The following is a 17323-nucleotide window of genomic DNA, read 5'->3' on the forward strand; positions in this document are numbered from 1 at the left end:
CGAGGTCCCTCCGGCAGAGGCAGAGGCAGAGGCAGGTTGGCTGCCCTTCTTCCTCCTCCCACATGCTCAGCAGGTCACCCCCAGAGTCAGCCTTCCAGCAGAGAGGGGGCTACCCTCGGCTGTGAGGGTCTGGGTCCCCCCACCCCCCTCCCCCACCCCATGCCTCTAACTACCCACACCGCTCTCTCCGCAGTCCACGGCATCAAGTGGACCTGCAGCAACGGCAACAGCAGCTCGGGCTTCTCAGTGGAGCAGCTGGTGCAGCAGATTCTGGACAGCCACCAGACCAAGCCCCAGCCACGGACCCACAACTGCCTCTGCACCGGCAGCTTGGGTGAGCCGGGGCTCCTGGGGCACACAGGGTGTGGGGCCCTGCCAGGCAGTGTGATGGGCTTCTCCACAGGGGTGGCCATGATATCTAGAGAGGGAAGAGGGAGCCATCCTGGGGCAACCCACGACTACCAGGACAGACACAGCAGGCGCCTTAGTCAGCGTTCTGCCCCGCACTGCTGGCCAGGCAAGAGGGAGCAATTTCCAGAGAGGCAGCTCCCTCCAGGAATGGGGCAAGAGCAGAGTTGGAAAGTGAAGAGGTTTGGGGCCCCAGGCCTCCGTCTGTCCACTGTAGGTGCCTGCCAGGACCCACATCTCTGGCACCTTCAGCAGGAACCCAAGTCTTAGATCCTGGCATTCCAGGGAGATCTGCCTATCCTCAATAGAGCCACACCCGCTTCTCCTCTTTCTCAATCTGTATCTCCGCCACAAGCAGCAAGCGCCTGGCACTCTCCATCCTAATGTGGCTGTTTCTCTGATAATGGTATTTGCGCTTTGAAATGTGCGTTCTCCACTCTCTTGGCTGCCTTAATTAGATATTTCCATTAAAGGGTCATGTCACTTCTCTGTGAAGTCCTCATGCATTTAGGAATCTTGGTGGTGGGACTGTGTAACAAGATCGGGGAGAATTTACCCTTTTATCAAAAGCAAAATGACCCTCATCAGATGGAATGAAAATAATGAAAATATCAGACGGAGTGGGAGAGAAAAGCCGTCCTGGCCTGCCGGTCCAGAGGAGCTGCAAGGACTCTCCAGCACTCAGAAGTGCTCTGCTCCTGAGGAATTTTTCTTCTCTGCCTCTAAACTAAGAGGGTTAGGGCTTTGTTCCAGGTTAGAACTTAGGACTTTTGTCCCCCCCAGATAGCTGAGGACAGCCCCAGGCTTACATACCTTTCTGCCTCTGAGGCAGGATCTGAAGCCCTCTCTGGCGCTGGGGCCTGAGAGCTGATCCAGGAAGTATATTCTGTCCACCTGCCATTGACCTCTGACTGCCAGTCCCCATGAGTGGCTCCCCCTGGAGCACCCAAAGGACAGGCTTTCTGAAACATGGCTCGGCCTGAGTAGGTGTGGGAAGTCAGGGGAAGTGGTAGGCACACAGCCACCGTCCCTGGGCTGAGCCCTTCTGGCCAGCAAGAGCCAGGTGAGTGGTCCGTGACAGTGGAGGGGACTTCCCTGGCTGGTGGCAGCCTCTCCACTTTCTCCTTCCTGACTTCCACATGCCAGGATGCTGTCATTCCTATATGAAAAGAGCATCAAAGATAAAGGCCCCAGTATATGGAGAACGATCACATAGGCTGTGGGAGAGCCCCAGGGGTTGGGTAAGTGGGTCTGAGACCCTGCGTATCTAAGGAGTGGGACCCGGACTTTGCTAGGGTCCCAGCTGCTCAGAGACAGGGTCCACTGAAGTCCCAGCTCTGACTCCCTCTTTGCATGCGTGCATGTTGCGTGTGTGTGCGTGTGTGTGTGCGCTCTGATCTCTGCAGGAGCAGGCAGCAGTGTGCACCACAAGTGTAACAGTGCCAAACACCGAATCATCTCGCCGAAGGTTGAGCCACGGACAGGGGGGTACGGGAGCCACTCAGAGGTGCAGCACAACGACGTGTCTGAGGGGAAGCATGAACACAGCCATAGCAAGGGCTCGGGCCGTGAGAAGAGGAACGGCAAGGTGGCCAAGCCCGTGCTGCTGCACCAGAACAGCACGGAGGTCTCCTCCACCAACCAGGTGGAGGTCCCCGACACCACCCAGAGCTCCCCAGTGTCCATCAGTAGCGGGCTCAACAGTGACCCAGACATGGTGGATAGCCCGGTGGTCACCGGCGTGTCCAGCATGGCGGTGGCCTCCGTGATGGGGAGCTTGTCCCAAAGCGCCACAGTGTTCATGTCGGAGGTCACCAACGAGGCTGTGTACACCATGTCCCCCACCGCTGGCCCCAACCACCACCTCCTCTCCCCCGACGCCTCTCAGGGCCTCGTTCTGGCTGTGAGCTCCGATGGCCACAAGTTTGCCTTCCCCACCACGGGCAGCTCAGAGAGCCTGTCAATGCTGCCCGCCAACGTGTCTGAAGAGCTGGTCCTCTCCACCACCCTCGATGGTGGCCGAAAGATTCCAGAAACCACTATGAACTTTGACCCCGACTGTTTCCTCAATAACCCAAAGCAGGGCCAGACGTACGGGGGCGGAGGCCTGAAAGCCGAGATGGTCAGCACCAACGTCCGGCACTCACCACCTGTGGAGAGAGGCTTCAGCTTCACCACCGTCCTCACTAAGGAGATTAAGACTGAGGACACCTCTTTTGAGCAGCAGATGGCCAAAGAAGCATACTCCTCCTCTGCGGCGGCCTCGGCGTCCGGCTCCCTCACCCTGACCGCCGGCTCCAGCCTTCTGCCATCGGGTGGTGGCCTGAGCCCCAGCACCACCCTGGAGCAGATGGACTTCAGTGCCATAGACTCCAACAAGGACTACACGTCCAGCTTCAGCCAGACAGGCCACAGCCCCCACATCCACCAGACCCCTTCCCCCAGCTTCTTCCTGCAGGACGCCAGCAAACCCCTTCCCCTCGAGCAAAATGCCCATAGCAGCCTGAGTGACTCTGGGGGCACCTTTGTGATGCCCACAGTGAAAACAGAAGCCTCGTCCCAGACCAGCTCTTGCAGTGGCCACGTGGAGACGCGGATAGAGTCCACTTCCTCCCTCCACCTCATGCAGTTCCAGGCCAACTTCCAGACCATGACAGCCGAAGGGGAGGTCACCATGGAGACCTCACAGGCAGCAGAAGGGGGCGAGGTACTCCTCAAATCTGGGGAGCTGCAGTCCTGTAGCTCTGAGCACTACCTGCAGCCCGAGACCAATGGGGTGATCCGCAGTGCCGGCGGAGTCCCCATCCTCCCAGGCAATGTGGTGCAGGGACTCTACCCAGTGGCCCAGCCCAGCCTTGGCAACGCCTCCAACATGGAGCTCAGCCTGGACCACTTTGATATCTCCTTCAGCAACCAGTTCTCTGACCTGATCAATGACTTCATCTCCGTGGAGGGGGGCAGCGGGACCATCTATGGGCACCAGCTGGTGTCAGGGGACAGTGCGGCGCTCTCACAGTCAGAAGATGGGGTGCGTGCCCCCTTCACACAAGCGGAGATGTGCATTCCCTGCTGCAGCCCCCAGCAGGGGAACCTGCAGCTGAGCAGCGCAGAGGCCGGGGCCAGCACCATGGCCTACATGCACGTCGCAGAGGTGGTCTCAGCTGCCTCGGCCCAGGGCACCCTGGGGATGCTGCAGCAGAGTGGACGGGTGTTCATGGTGACCGACTACTCCCCAGAGTGGTCTTACCCCGAGGTAAGCAGCCGCCACCACTCCCATCACCTGCCCCCACGCAGTCACACAGCTAAGGGATGCTCACTGCATGTGGCTGGCCTTTGGATGAAGCTCTGGACTGTAAAGACAAGGATTTCCTGTCCCTCCATCCCCAGGGCACTTGGAATTCCTCCAGCACTCGAGCAGCGGTGCTCAAACTTCACGGGAGCAAGTAGCTTAAAAACCAGGGTGTCCTTGAAGGCAAATATCCCCCCACCCCACTGTAGCACCTGCCAGAGCAGTCTGCTGTTTCTTGGCTTATGTGTAAACAGTCTACCTGTGCTTTGCTTTGCTTTTTTTTTTTGAAAATGGGTCTCAGGCCTGCTAAAAACATTTGAAAATTGCCATTGTACATCATGTTTATCTACTGCTCTTATTTTGTGTCACTAAGTCAAGCAAGAACAAACAGAACAACCTCTCATCGACACGGAATAGGGCAGAGCTTCTGAGCAGTCATCCTTAAGATTCTTTCCAAGCAAGTCTGGCCCTCTGCAACATCAAGCCCCTGTCCTATGATGCAGGATTCCAACCTGTGGGCCCCTCCCTCCCTTTGAGAACCACTGCTCCAAAGAACAGGATTTCTTGCCTCAGGGGCACAAGGAGGAATCTTTGCTTTTTCTCCTGAGCAGAATAGCAAAGAAAGGGGACAGAGTGGTCTAGGCTTTCCCTAAGTATCCCAATGCACATGGACACATGCTGTCTGACCAACCCCCCAAGCCTGCCAGGTGCTCAGGGAGCAATCTATCTACCATGGGGCCTGATCTGACACTTGCACCCCAGGGGGTGGCTGCCCATGGCTGCTGCTGTTCACTAGAAGCCAGGGTGAGGGCTGCTACAGAATACTAAGGGAGGAATGCCTCTTTCCCTTCTGGCAAAGCTAAGAAAATCTATGTATAAATGTCCTCTCTCATCCCCAGAAAGATTCCATATCATTCCACGTAGTGGCCCAGCCTTAGGACAAGTTGGCCTGGAGACAAGGCAGGGGTCTAGACTGCACAGCTGCTGCCTACAGCTTGCTTTTGGAAATTCAGAGGCAACCACCAGATGTATATGGTTAGGAGGAGAAGGCTAGGGCTGGTAGGTCAGTATTCAAATCCTGGCTCCACACTTACTATCCAGTGACCTTGGTCAAGGTCACCCTTCCTTTCCTGTCTCTAAAATTGGAACAATACTTCCTTGTGTTGCTGTAAGGACTAAGCAAGGAAAGTGCTCAGCACAGCCCTTGCCTCTTCTGTCAGTCCTCTAGGTCCCACCTCCATTAGTTAGAGCCCACCCACCGCCTTCCTCCTAGTGTGGCCCAGAATGACCCTGTTTCTGACCCTTGCTCCTATTAGCAGCACTGAACTCAGTAGCATCATTACAGCTCCCACCAAAGTTCCCAGCCTCCACACAGGCCAGCTGTGTATCTTATCTCTCTTGAGCCCATGGGGCTTAAAAAAGCAATTACAAAGGGGTGGGGTGGGGGCTAGGATTGGTGTGCAGTGGGAAGTCAGAGCCAAGATTCAAGAGCTGTCTTCTGGGGGTGGCGCCTGTGGCTCAGTGAGTAGGGCACCAGCCCCATATGCCAAGGGTGGCGGGTTCAAACCCAGCCCCGGCCAAACTGCAACAAAAAAATAGCTGGGCGTTGTGGCGGGCGCCTGTAGTCCCAGCTACTCGGGAGGCTGAGGCAAGAGAATCACATAAGCCCAAGAGCTGGAGGTTGCCGTGAGCCGTGTGACACCACGGCACTCTACCGAGGACGGTACAGTGAGACTCTGTCTCTACAAAAAAAGAAAAAAAAAAAGAGCTGTCTTCTGGTCCTCGCCCCTTGAGACCTGACCCTCTGGGCCTCAGTTTCCCTATCTATAAGTGGCTGAGAGGAGGTGGCTTTGAAGCATTCCTAGTTCTTTGGTCCTTGAGATGCTTAGAGACTCCCTGGAGCCCGAGTCTTGCAGGAGCTAAGAGGTCCAGCTCAGCCTTTTCCCTGTGAATGCAGGTCCTTGGGCCCATTGGGTCTGACAGACTTAGCAGGCTTGGCCTTCTGTGTTCTTTTCCCGCCTGTGGATCCCTAAACTCTTAGAGAAAGTCAGTTCAGCCGCTCACCACGCGAGGGCGGCCTAGGAAAGGAAAAGCAAAAGCAGTCTGGGTGGTGGCAGGGGGAGCGTCCAGCCCTGGTTTTCCAGAACCCTGGATGCTTCCAGCTACCCAGAAACAAAAGCGACTCAAATTCAATTTGATGTGCAAAATGCATAGATGCCACCCAGCTGGTCCCTTTGGAGCCCAATGTGGCTTCAACATGAGGCCTCAGAGGCCCTGGCCGCTCTGACCTGCCCCTTCTTCCTTGCTGTCCTTTCCCGCCCAGGCCACTGTCCCCCCACCACAGCAGGAGCCACCCCTCCTCCTCTTGGTTGTACAGGAGGCAGCACCTTCTGCCCTCCCAGGTCTCCCATTTGCCCCTCATCCAATCCACATGCCTCCTGCATTGGGAACCCATTCTAGCCAGGCTCTGTCAAACTCAGGGAGGGCTCTGTGGCCAGGCATGAAAGCCCTTGCCTTGCTCTCCAGTCTGCAAATATGTCACTCCTAAACGGTCACCCAGCATCTTCTCCCCGCTTTAAACCTGGGTGGTTCCCAGGCATCCACGCAGCAGAAATGCCATGGCCAGGCTATGTTGCTGTCTCTTCTCTGAGTGTCCCTCCCTCCCATGGGCTGCTCCCAGCTCTCCTCTGCTCTGTCCACCCTTTCACCTCCAGCTGCAGCTGGTCACCAACATGCACAGATCCACACATGGACACACACATAACCAGGAGAAGCCCCCTGTGCCCCAGCATCTGCCCTGGCTGCATCAGAAGTCTGGACTCTCAGCATGCCCTGGGCGTAGAGACCTCAGATGGCATTTAGTGCCCCCTCCCACCCCAAACCCTCCTTCGTCATCTCCTGCCACTGACACTCCTGGCGCAGCAGGCAGAAGAGGCTGCAGTTAGAGCCACAAGCATCACAAGTGATTCAGAGCAGCAGCCAGGCGAGCTGTTGCCATGGGAACTGTCCCTGGAACTGATGGATGCTGAGCCTTCCTGTGGTGGTTTCCATGGAGAAGGTCCTGATGTGATCCAGCAATTTCTGCCGTTCTTTGTTCCCCACAGCAGCCCAGCTCCACGCTCGCAGCTGTTGATCAGGGTTATTTTTTCCCCTTTTTCCTCATGTAGTAACTGTCTGTGGCCTTTTGAGGCCATTGCTCTTCCACTTCCCAGGATCCAGGGAGGACGATGCTCTGAGCTGACTTTCTGGAGCTTCCAGACATCCCAAAGTTGGGTTACACCTGTCTACCTGGCTCTGGTCCCAGCCAGGAACCCACTCCTGCCCCCTCCCACTTCCAACAGAGCCCCAAATCTCCCCATAAAGCCATAGATCCGAACCGAGGAATGCTGGGGCCAGCAGGGCCCCTGACACCAAATGACAACCAGAGAGGTTGGACCACTGCCTTAGGACACACAGCTACTGAAAGGCATAGGCAGGCCTCCTGCTTTTGCTCCTGAGCTGTCTCCCCTGCCCCCAAGCTTTGGTTGTTTAGCGGTAAGGTGACCCCTCCAACGTCGCCCCAGACCGAATGGCGTTCAGCCTGGCAGAGGCCCTTTGGAGGTGGAAGTAGGATCCCTCTCCACCTCCGACCCCTGACCCCAGGCCAGCCGGGGGCCAGGTCTGGGGTCCAGGAACGTTGTGGGGAGAATCAGGAGCAATCTCCGTGTGGATGCTGCGGGTCCTTTCAAGGCAGGGACGGGATGGGTGCACAAGAGAGGCCGTGCAGGAATGCGTGGCTTTGGCAGCCGTGGGAGGGTTCGCTGGGGAGGGGCTCCAGGCTGCTCCGCACCCCTGCCGCCTCCCCATCTCCAGACGCGCCTCGCGCCTTCTCCAGCCTGGACACTAGGTGGCGCGCCCCCCGACCTGCGCAGCTGCCGCCCCCCTGCAGGGAAAGGTGTTTACTGGTCTGGGGGTGGGGTGGATGGAGCCTCGAGGGTGGGGCCGCCCAAGGTTAGCCAGGAGAGCCAGAGAGGCCAGTGCCCCCCACCCTCTGTACTCTGAGTGACCAGCCCCTCTTCCCTGCTACGCCGTAAGTAGGGGACCTAAGACGCATGGTCCACCTCGGACCCGCTGGAGGGAGAGGAAATGTTCTTACTAGTCCCCAAGCGGGAACAAAGGCCAGGACACAGGACTGCCCCGCGCACCGTGACGTGGGGCTGCCCTGTGCCCTGCCGCACCCTGGGCTGGTCTGAGCTTCAGGTCAGGGAGTGTCTGAACCTTTCTTGCCGCTTTCCTGCCCCCGAGCCTCTCCGGGGTTCCTGGGCGACTGGGCGGGGCGGGGAGGGGTCCCTGGGGGCGGGGTCCTCTCTTCTGGCTCTGAGGAAGGCAGTCAAGGCCCCTCCCAGCCAATTGCCTGCTGTGGGGCGAGGGCTGGTCTAGCAGCCGGGCAGAGGCACAGAGCAAGTGCCCTCGACGGGAGGAACCAATGCCCAGGCCCCACTCCATCCCAGCCCCCAGCCCTCAGTCTCACGCTCAGCTCCCAGGCAGTCCTGGCCCCTCCAGCGCCGGCCCTTCTCGCCGGTTCTCTTTCTGCGGCCTTTCTCATAGAGCTCCTTTATTCCACCCCTTCTGGGCCCCTCCCCTGCCATCGCCACACCCTGGGGCTCCTGGGGCTCTCCTCAAGTCCCCACAAGAACTTCGGTTCCCTGGGCTGACACTTAGTTGCCCAGACCTGTTTCCAAAACACGGAGTTCCTTCTGTCTGCCTACAAGCCAGCGACAGAGCAGGTCCCTCTCTTTCCTCTGCTTCCTTCCTGGGGTCCCACCTGACCTGTGCATCACAGGCTGAAATAGTTTGAAAAACTCTTTGCTCCTTTCTGCCTAGAACTGCTGAGTTATGCAGGAGAGGTTCAGGGATTAGAGCTGCTGCGTGCATGTTGGACCAATTGAGGAAGGCACCTGGGGCTTCCCCAGGGTGGGGAAGGGGAACTGGGAACCCTCTTTTTCCTGTAGTCCTGGAGCAGTGGTTCTCAAAAGCCTGGGCTTACTAGAATCCCAGAGGAAAGGGCCTAGGAATATGCATGTTTGACCAACATAAGGGGGTGCCGACCCTCATCTAAGAAGTGTGGGCCCAGGGGCCTTCCCTGTGCTGCCTCCCTCAGTGGCACCATCACTGTCCCCCTCTCTATACCCTCCAGGGAGGAGTGAAGGTCCTCATCACAGGCCCGTGGCAGGAGGCCAGCAATAACTACAGCTGCCTGTTCGACCAGATATCAGTACCAGCGTCCTTGATTCAGCCCGGGGTGCTGCGCTGCTACTGCCCAGGTGAGCGGCCACTCCCCAGGAGGGTGTGGAGGCCACGGAGCACCAGGCTTGGAGTCAGCCTTGGGGTGACCTTAAGTAAGTCACCCTGTTGCTCTGGGCCTCGGTTTCCTCGGCTGTGAAGAAGTAGGTCCCAGGTGGTCCATTAGAATGTCATCTGTGTTGGCCTGTGGGCTGCATATCAAACAGGGCTGGCATTTTGAAGAGCACATGATGTAGGAACTATTTGGAGCAAGAAAAAAACAGGTGATAGACACAGGAATGGCCAGCACGGGAAACTGGCAGGCAGAGGGGCCTGGCCAGGAGCCACTCCTGCAGCAAGGCAGACCCCTCTCCTGCACCTGCCTGCATGGCCCAGGCCAACCAAGCCCAGGAGATGCAATCCACGGAGCAGGCTATGGAAAGAAGGAGAAGACCTTGCAAGGGTGAAGGGAGGAGTAGGGGCCAGGAGGTGTCAGACAAAGAATAAACAGCACAAACTCCTTTGAGAATGTCATTAAGCCATCTTCTCTGTGCCTAAAAATGGCACATGCACACGATTTGCTTCTAATTTGGGGGCTCAATGACCCTTACCAAGGAAACCCAGTTAAGAGTCCCTCTGTGCTGTCCCTTGGGGCTCTGACCCTCTCCCCTTCCCCAGGGTGTCCTCATTATCTACTTAATAAGGCATCCCTCTCTGGTCAGCTCCTCCTGGACCTCCAACCATCACGCCTGTTGGCTTGGTAAACACAGGGACTGTGTCTTTGTTGGTTCACCATTATACCCCCAGGGCTCACGAAGTACTAGCATGTCCCAGAGGATGAATATTTGCAAAAGAGTGCATGAGTTTCTAGAGCTCCCTGGGCTGGTGTCAGGAGGACCCCTTGGCTGAGCATCAAGAGCTCTAGGGATGGCCTGCCCTGATGGCCCCAGCAATGAGCAAGAGAGAGGGAGGAGGCGGCAGGGGCCGCAGAGGGCAGAGAGACCCACCCTCATCACACAAAGCCAGGGAGCCTGCAGAGAAGACAATGCTCCATGGAGAAGGCCAGGCATAGAAGAGGGGAGGGCGAGCAGGGGTCCCCAACGGCAGAGGCAGAGCAGGCCAGTTCTAGGCAAGCCCCGGCATCCTTCTGGCCACCCTTCTGAGCCTTGGCTACCTCAGCCTTCTTTCCTCTTGAACTGTGCACCCAGCCTGGGGTTCCTGAGCCCACAGAGAGCATTTTTCCTTCTCCCTCTCAATTGTCTCTTGCAGCCCCCAGAGCAGGAAGCTCCGGCTGCAGGGGGTGGGCCAAGCTTTCTTGAACTCAAGGCCTCCTTCACCACAAATATCCCAGGGAGCCCCCACCCCTGCTGGTCTCCTGTCCCTGCCTGCCTGGCCTCCTGGGCTCCCAGCAGCCCTGCTGGGCCTGGAGCACAGCCAATTAGGAAGCCAGCCAGGCTGGGTCAGGGCTGTGCACGGCTAAGGCAGCCCCTGCCCCAGCAGGGATAAGGGAGAGGGCTGCTTGGTATTAAACAGACCACTTGTCACCTGTTGCTGGAATGGGGCTCGCCTGGCCTAAAAATAGACCCCACTTCCTGTTCCTGGTTCTTGCCTGGCTGAAGACCCAGGGCAGGGTTGTTCAGGCCTGTCCTCAGTTATCTGACCCCTCCAAAATAAGAGCACTGGCCACTGTGTGCTTCTGGTGGGTGTCCCAGGCCAGGACCTGCAGAATCCTGGGGGCTGCGGTCAGCCACACCTGGGGCCATCCCAGATAAGCCAGAAACCATCCATGTGACTCTAGTTCAGTGGTTGACCTCTCTGGGCCTCAATTTCTACATCTTTGAAAACTGCCCACCAGATGCATGAGACTATGAGGTGAGAGAAGTTTTCTGAAGTACCTTGCTCAGGTGCTCAGCTCATGAAAATGTGCGTCAATGAGCCCTGAGCTTTCTTTCCCAAGGGGGAGTGTAGAGAGGGTGCCAGGTCTGTTGAGGTCTCAGCAGGCAGTTCTTCTGGTCCTAGAGCATTTCATGGTTCCCAAAGCTGGCAGGCAGAGTCTCTGCCCAGTCAGTCAGGCTTGTTGTGTTAGACGTAGTAAGTCTGGGACCTGGGACCCAGAAGCCACAAGGCTTGAGGCTGACTGAGAGCCGGGCCCCTAGCTAAGGTGCCATTCTGTCTATACCTAATAACCCCCCAAGGAAGTTTCCTTTGGGTATCTTTGTTTTGAGGCCCAAATTGAAACATGTCACTTCCTAAAACAGCACTGGAGGTATTTCTTGATTCATTCATCCATTCGTTTCCTGATTTGCCAAATAGTTGTAGAGTAGCCCCTGTCTCTAGGTACAGAGGAGGTCTGGAGGAGAGCAAAGTATAAGACCCCGCCCCTAACTGGGGCCCTGGTTCCAAGAAGCTCCCAGTCCAAGGAGGAACAAGTTACATGAACCAACCTCTGCCCCAGGAGACTGTGCTGGTTGGTTAGGAACTTCAGCTGTCCATCTCCCCAGGTGAATGTGAGGCTGAACTTGAAGGAAGAGCCACTTGAAGCCAGAACCAAACAGGCCTCAACACAATGAAGAGCTCAAAGGCTTGTGAGCACCAGTCAGTTCAGGGCTGGGAATGATTTGGGAAGAGGGCACACGGTTGACATGAACCGCCGCTGCCCTTCCTTCCTTTCCACCGGAAAGGCCAGTGACCACAAGCTTGGAAATCTGCCCGGGAACACTGGCAGAGCTGTGGGAGGTTCTGAACTTAGCTGGAGATCCCTGCTTAGACACCTCAGAGGTCTTAGGTAACCCCTACTACAGAGCCCCTTGGTTCAGATTATGACCTGGAGCTGAGGTGGCAAAGCACAGGGGAAAACCCCACTGTCACCCTTAGGCAGTAACTCCTAAAGTGCCCTGGAGATGATGGCAGGGTGGCTGCTGTGTTATTTCATGCATCTAGGATGAATGGGAGCTGCTGGAGAATGAGTGGTTTTCCCACTGGAAGTGGGATTTGTATCAGAGAGCCTGGGGGAGGAGTGGGGCTGGAGCTTTATGCAGCCCCAGGCAGTGTGACTGACTTGGACAGCTTCCTCACCTCTGTGAGCTTCTGACAACCAAGAGCCCAAACAGTAACATGATCCCCGTGTGTGTTCTCCTGGAAATCCGTACTAGGATGGCCCTGGTGTTCCAGAAAAGCAGGGCAGAGGCCACGTAACCCTGACATCTACCAGGACTTGTGGCAAGGCAGGGAGTCTGGGGCCATCCCCCAGGACATCAGCGCAGGTAACTAGGGAGTGGCAGCCTCTGCCACCGTGAGAACATCTCTCATGTGTTCAGCACATACAGTATTTGGTGAACCCTGGGTAGGGTTCAACCCTCAGAGCTACCGCTGAGACCCATAAGAGCCTTCCAGAAGCTTCTTCTCTGATCATTGGAGGAAGGTTCAACCTTTGCACTAGCACCCCTGGCTCAGCACCCACTGGGTCCAAAGCATCCTACCCTGGCTTTGAACCAGAGTAAGTGAGGCATAGCTGAAGCTCTTGCTTTTCAACTGGGAAGCAGAACTTGTAAAAATATATGGGATGGGGCTGCACTTGTAGCTCAGTGGTTATGGCTCCGGCCACATACACCCAGGCTGGCAGGTTTGAACCCACCCCAGGCCAGCTAAACAACAGTGACAACTGCAACAAAAAAATAGCCGGGCATTGTGGCAGGCACCTGTAGTCCCAGATACTTGGGAGGCTGAGGCAAGAGAATTGCTTAAGCCCAAGAGTTGGAGGTTGCTGTGAGCTGTGACACCATGGTAATCTACTGAGGGCGACATAGTGAGACTCTGTCTCAAATATATATGTATGGAATGCCATTTTCACTGAGTCAGCACAAGCTTGTAGAAAAAGGTGAAACAGATCTAAGCACAGAGAAGCCCCAAACAGAAGTTGTACCTGATGGATGGGAAGAGGGCAGAAGTCAAGCAGCCATGGGGCAGGGATGGAAGAGCATTCATTCATTAACTTGTTTCTTTACTCAATCAGTCGATCTGTACCATACACTCAGTTCCTGCCCCCACCAGGGAGCAGAGGAACAAACTAAACTGACAGGTACAATACAGAAGCAGGGATTGATTACAGGGCACCTGGCTGGATCTGGGGGGACCCAAGAAGGGTCCTAGAAGCAGCAGCATTGCATGTGGGCCTTGGGGAATGAGCAGGCATAGGCTGGGAGTGAGGAGGGTTGGACATTAACCTATCAAGGGTGGGGCATTCCAGGCCCTTGTGTGGTTCTCCAGTCTGTGGGGTGCCCACCCACCGCTTGACCTGACCTCTCTTTCTCTTGCTTTCAGCCCATGATACTGGTCTAGTGACCCTACAAGTTGCCTTCAACAACCAGATCATCTCCAACTCAGTGGTGTTTGAATACAAAGCTCGGGCCCTGCCCACACTCCCTTCTTCTCAGCACGATTGGCTGTCGTTGGACGGTAAGAACAGCGCCGTGGTCACCTTGGTAGGCACTGAGGGAGGGGGGCACTTGGGGGCCTTATGCACACAGTGTGAATTAAGAGTAAGCACCCAGAAAGGAGTGGGGAGGGCTACAGTGTCTGCCGAAGGAGGGCTGGCCAGGTCCCTACTGTCAGGCTGTGCGTCTGTGCTCTGGGCAGCCTGTGTCCGGACATTGGCTGGCCCCGCTCTCATTCTGCTCCCTGTGACAGAATGATGTGAGCTCCTGGCCTGTGGCTGTCACTCCTGCTGGGTGGTCTGATTGGCCTATCAGGCCCTCAGGGAGCTTAGGAGGCCCCTCTGGGACAGATCCCAGGCACCTGCTGTGCCCCTCTAGGGCTGTTTCCATGGCTTCCTGGAAGCAAAGAAAGTTCCTGAGGCCACTGCCAAGCCCCAGGCCTCTTTGGGAAGAAGCGGCTCAGGCCTGGGCTAATTTTGGAGGCCTAGATGGGGAGAACTTCATGTTGACTGCTTCTGCCTTTAAGGGCTAACTTGCCAAACCTTCTCTGGGAAGCCCTCAAATGCCTGTCACCCCCTGCTTCTTGACTGTTTTTACTTATACCTCTGCCCTCTACAGTCTCTGAGACAAGCTCAGGGCTGTGGTAGTGGCAGAGGGTGGAGGGACAAAGAAACCCAGTGGATTCAACGGGAGCAGGCAGGGCCTGCTGGCCGAGGAGAGGCGGGGGCTCCCTAGAGTGATGAGTGTTGGCTCCACCCATCCCCTCAAGGCCACAGAGGCTTTGCAGAGAAGAGCTGCCAAAGATGAGCAGGGGCGCCAAGGTCAAGCTGCCTTTCCACCCCTGGGAATGCTGCAGGAGGCCCCCAACTTGGCCAATGCCTGAGGGTCTGAGCCCAGGCTGCCCTCTGCACTGGGAGGATATGGTAGACCAAATGCCTGTACACGACCTCAGTATTGGCACAGCCCACAGAGGTGAAGTACCTTGCCAGAGGCCTATCAAGCCAGAATGTTGGGGTCTTGGCTAAGCTAAGCTGGGGTCCCCTGCAGAAGTCAGGTCTCTCAGCATCCCTGCCCCACCTATAGCAGCCCTTTCGCCTTCTCGCTTCTGACTGCCACTTGCTGCCGGCTGCTGGAGGATGTCTGGCCTGGGTGTGTGCCCTGGACACTTTACTGAGCCACCCTGTGTGCAAACCTTATTCCAGCCCCTGTCCAGCAAGGAGAGGGTTCCTGGCAGCTGCCCTGGCTCGTAAACCCTCAGGAGATATTCCCTGAGATGGCTTTGAGTCAGCAGGCTCTGCACCCTGGCAGTGGCTGCCTAGGAACACTGTGCTGTCCTTGGCAGTGTCCCTGGTGAGGCTGGAGCCAGGTGGAGCTGTGACGATGACCAGTAGCAGGATGTAACAGAGCAGGGCAGTATGTCCAGGGGCTCCTGTTTGGGAAATCTCGTTTCAGTTATGCAGAACCAATGGGGAATGAAGTAGGAGCTCTGCAGAGCTGGACTCTCCCTGAGTGACCTGGTCAGCCTCCCCAGGGTAGACCAAAGGATATTAGTCCCAGTGTAGGAACCTGTCAGATGGAGCCTTTGCAGAGAGCAGAGTCATAGCCAAGCAGTACCCCAGAGCATAGGAAACATCTGCCAGCCCCCAGAAGCCCAGAGGCTACCCACAGGGGAGGATGGAGACCTGGGGAAGCAGAGCTGCTATAACTACTTCATGACAATATAGCCCCCAAGAGTGGGCCTGCTGCACCTGCTCCCTTGCAGCCTCCTCCCCTAGGCTTTGAGCTCTGACCTCTGCAGACCTCCAAGTTGAAATAAGCACCCCCTGCCTCTGCAGGATACACCAGAGAGATGATGGAAGTTGGGGAGGGGATGTGGTGTTCTTGCTCTGCATCCCACATCAAGACCTGGGTGTCTGGACCATGTAGGTTTTGTGTCAGCCCCAGCCAGGGCTGGGGAACATTTAATACCTCCCCAGGGGCCAAGCCTGGAGCACGGAGCACCCTGCTGAATTGGCCTGGGCCATCTCGCTTTCCTCCACAGTCCAGGTGCCCTACAGAGAGCAGCTCCATGTTCCAACCTTTTCCCTTGAACTTCAAGTAAAGGGCTGGAGGAAAAGATGGGGCAGAGGACCTGCTAGACCCCAGCTGGCCCCCTACCTGGCTGAAGAGAGAGTGGACCTCCCCTGGTTATTCTTTTCCCCTAAGTGAATACAAGTGACTTACCCACCCAAGGACCATTTTCCCAGCCTCCCACCAGCTTGATAAATACTAACGGGGTGAGGGGGAGAAGGGCAGCACCGCAGCCACAGGACCAGGGGCAAAGGGGGCAGCTGGGACAGAGAGCCGGGAGCGCTGAGGGAGGGAGTCCCCGGCCTCTGGCCAACCCCTAGGTCCTGCGGTGTCGTATCGGGGAGATACCGCAGTAGCCGCGCAGCAGGAAGCCTTCCCCTGCCCTCCCAACTCCCACCCTTCTCTGAGGCTCCAGGCATAGCCCTCGCCCCCTCGGCTGCCGGGCACACGCTGCCCCAGAGTTCGCGGGCGGGCAGAGGTGCGTGCGGGGGCACCGGAGGAATGAGGGGAGGGGCGCGGACGAGGGGACTGCGGCGCCCAGCAAACTGGGGCACAGTGGCCGGGTGGCGCGTGCACAGGGGCTTGCTGACAGGCGTGCCCGCGCGCGCGCGCTCACTGTCTCAGCGCGCAGCCGCAATGCGGGCGCCCTTCGGAACTGCGGCGCCTCGACTGCGGCAGGACTGCGGGGAGCCGCGGGGGCCCTAACCCGGCGGGACCCCGCCCAATGCGCTGCGGTTGCACATGCGCCGCGGGCTGTCCCGCCGATCCCGGGTGTGCGCCTTTGTTTCCCTCCTGTCCTGGTCCTTCGCTGCATCCTGGGAGTGCTCTTTGTCCCCTCTGCCGTCCCAGAGCGACATGTTTGGGGAGGAGGATTTCTGCTCTCATGTGATTTTAAAAATGTATTTGCTAGAATAAAGGCCGGGGGGGGGGCACGGGTCCGGAGCGCTGCGAATTCACACGCAGCAGCCAATGCGCCGCAGCCTTTGTCCCCGCGGCGTAGCGTTTGCTTGCGCAGCCCAGCCCAGCGGAGGGGGACCGTCCTGCAGAGAGTTCCTCCCGCTGCACAGGGGGCCCAGGTCCCCCAAACCTCCGCGGGGCGCAGTCATCGCCGCCGAGACCCGGCCTGGAGATGTGGGGGAGGGGATAGGAGGAGGCACAGCCTTCTGGAGCCGGCAGCCGCAGGGTCCCCCCAGACCTGGGGAGCCTCCCCTCCCTCCTCGCCCCCTGCTGTGAGCTTGCGGGTAATGTGGAAGAGGCTTGCCTGCTGCGACCCAGCTGCCTATCACTAGGCTGGCTCGAGGTGGGCTGCAGTACACACCCATGTATGCATACGTAAGTCAAGACTGGACACAGCAGGACTTAATCCAGCTTAGGTCGGGAGGGCTTCACAAAGGAAGTGACCCTTTTGGTGAGATCTGAAGCCTGAGCAGGTATCAGCCAGGCCCAGAGAGAGATGGCAGAAGTGTCCCAGGAAGAGGGGATGTCAGGGCCCCAGGAGAGCCAGCTGCCTTTGTCCAAGGCTCACTGGGAACCAACATTTTCACCCTCCTTCCCCAAAGTCCAGATTCAGAACAAACTTCCTGGCCATTTTCACAGGACCCCAGGATAGGTGGAGCTGGCCAGCTCTTCCTTTGGGGATGCCAGGGACCCTCTTCCAGCTAGAGGTAGGCAGGCAACTGGGTTTACCTTGGCAACCCTTTGAGGAGGGCCTCTGGAAATTGTCGCTTCTGTCTACACAGCAGGTCCCTGTGGATAAAACAGCCAGGGTTGTTGGTATGTTTAGACTGCAGCCCTGGAGCTGAGGGGGTGGGGCAGGCCCTCATCTGGTCAAGGGCACTGGGACACCTTTATGTGAGTGACC

At 57.4% G+C, this 17323-nt stretch overlaps 1 protein-coding gene across 11 annotated transcripts in view; it reads left to right on the forward strand.

Moving 5' to 3' along the window:
- LOC128574629 (calmodulin-binding transcription activator 1) overlaps nucleotides 1-17323 on the forward strand; it is a 759325-nt gene that overhangs the window by 672952 nt on the left and 69050 nt on the right. For 9 of the 11 annotated variants that reach the window (XM_053575459.1, XM_053575460.1, XM_053575461.1 and 6 more), the window contains 4 exons: nucleotides 194-334; nucleotides 1815-3661; nucleotides 8874-9000; nucleotides 13280-13414. In XM_053575459.1, the coding sequence (XP_053431434.1) occupies nucleotides 194-334; nucleotides 1815-3661; nucleotides 8874-9000; nucleotides 13280-13414 (2250 nt within the window). Of the gene's footprint in view, nucleotides 1-193; nucleotides 335-1814; nucleotides 3662-7649; nucleotides 7767-8873; nucleotides 9001-13279; nucleotides 13415-17323 lie in introns of those variants that run through there. The other 2 variants (XM_053575472.1, XM_053575469.1) reach the window with 2 other exon arrangements.

Source organism: Nycticebus coucang, chromosome 22, assembly GCF_027406575.1.
Source record: "Nycticebus coucang isolate mNycCou1 chromosome 22, mNycCou1.pri, whole genome shotgun sequence".
Classification (NCBI taxonomy): Eukaryota; Metazoa; Chordata; class Mammalia; order Primates; family Lorisidae; genus Nycticebus; species Nycticebus coucang.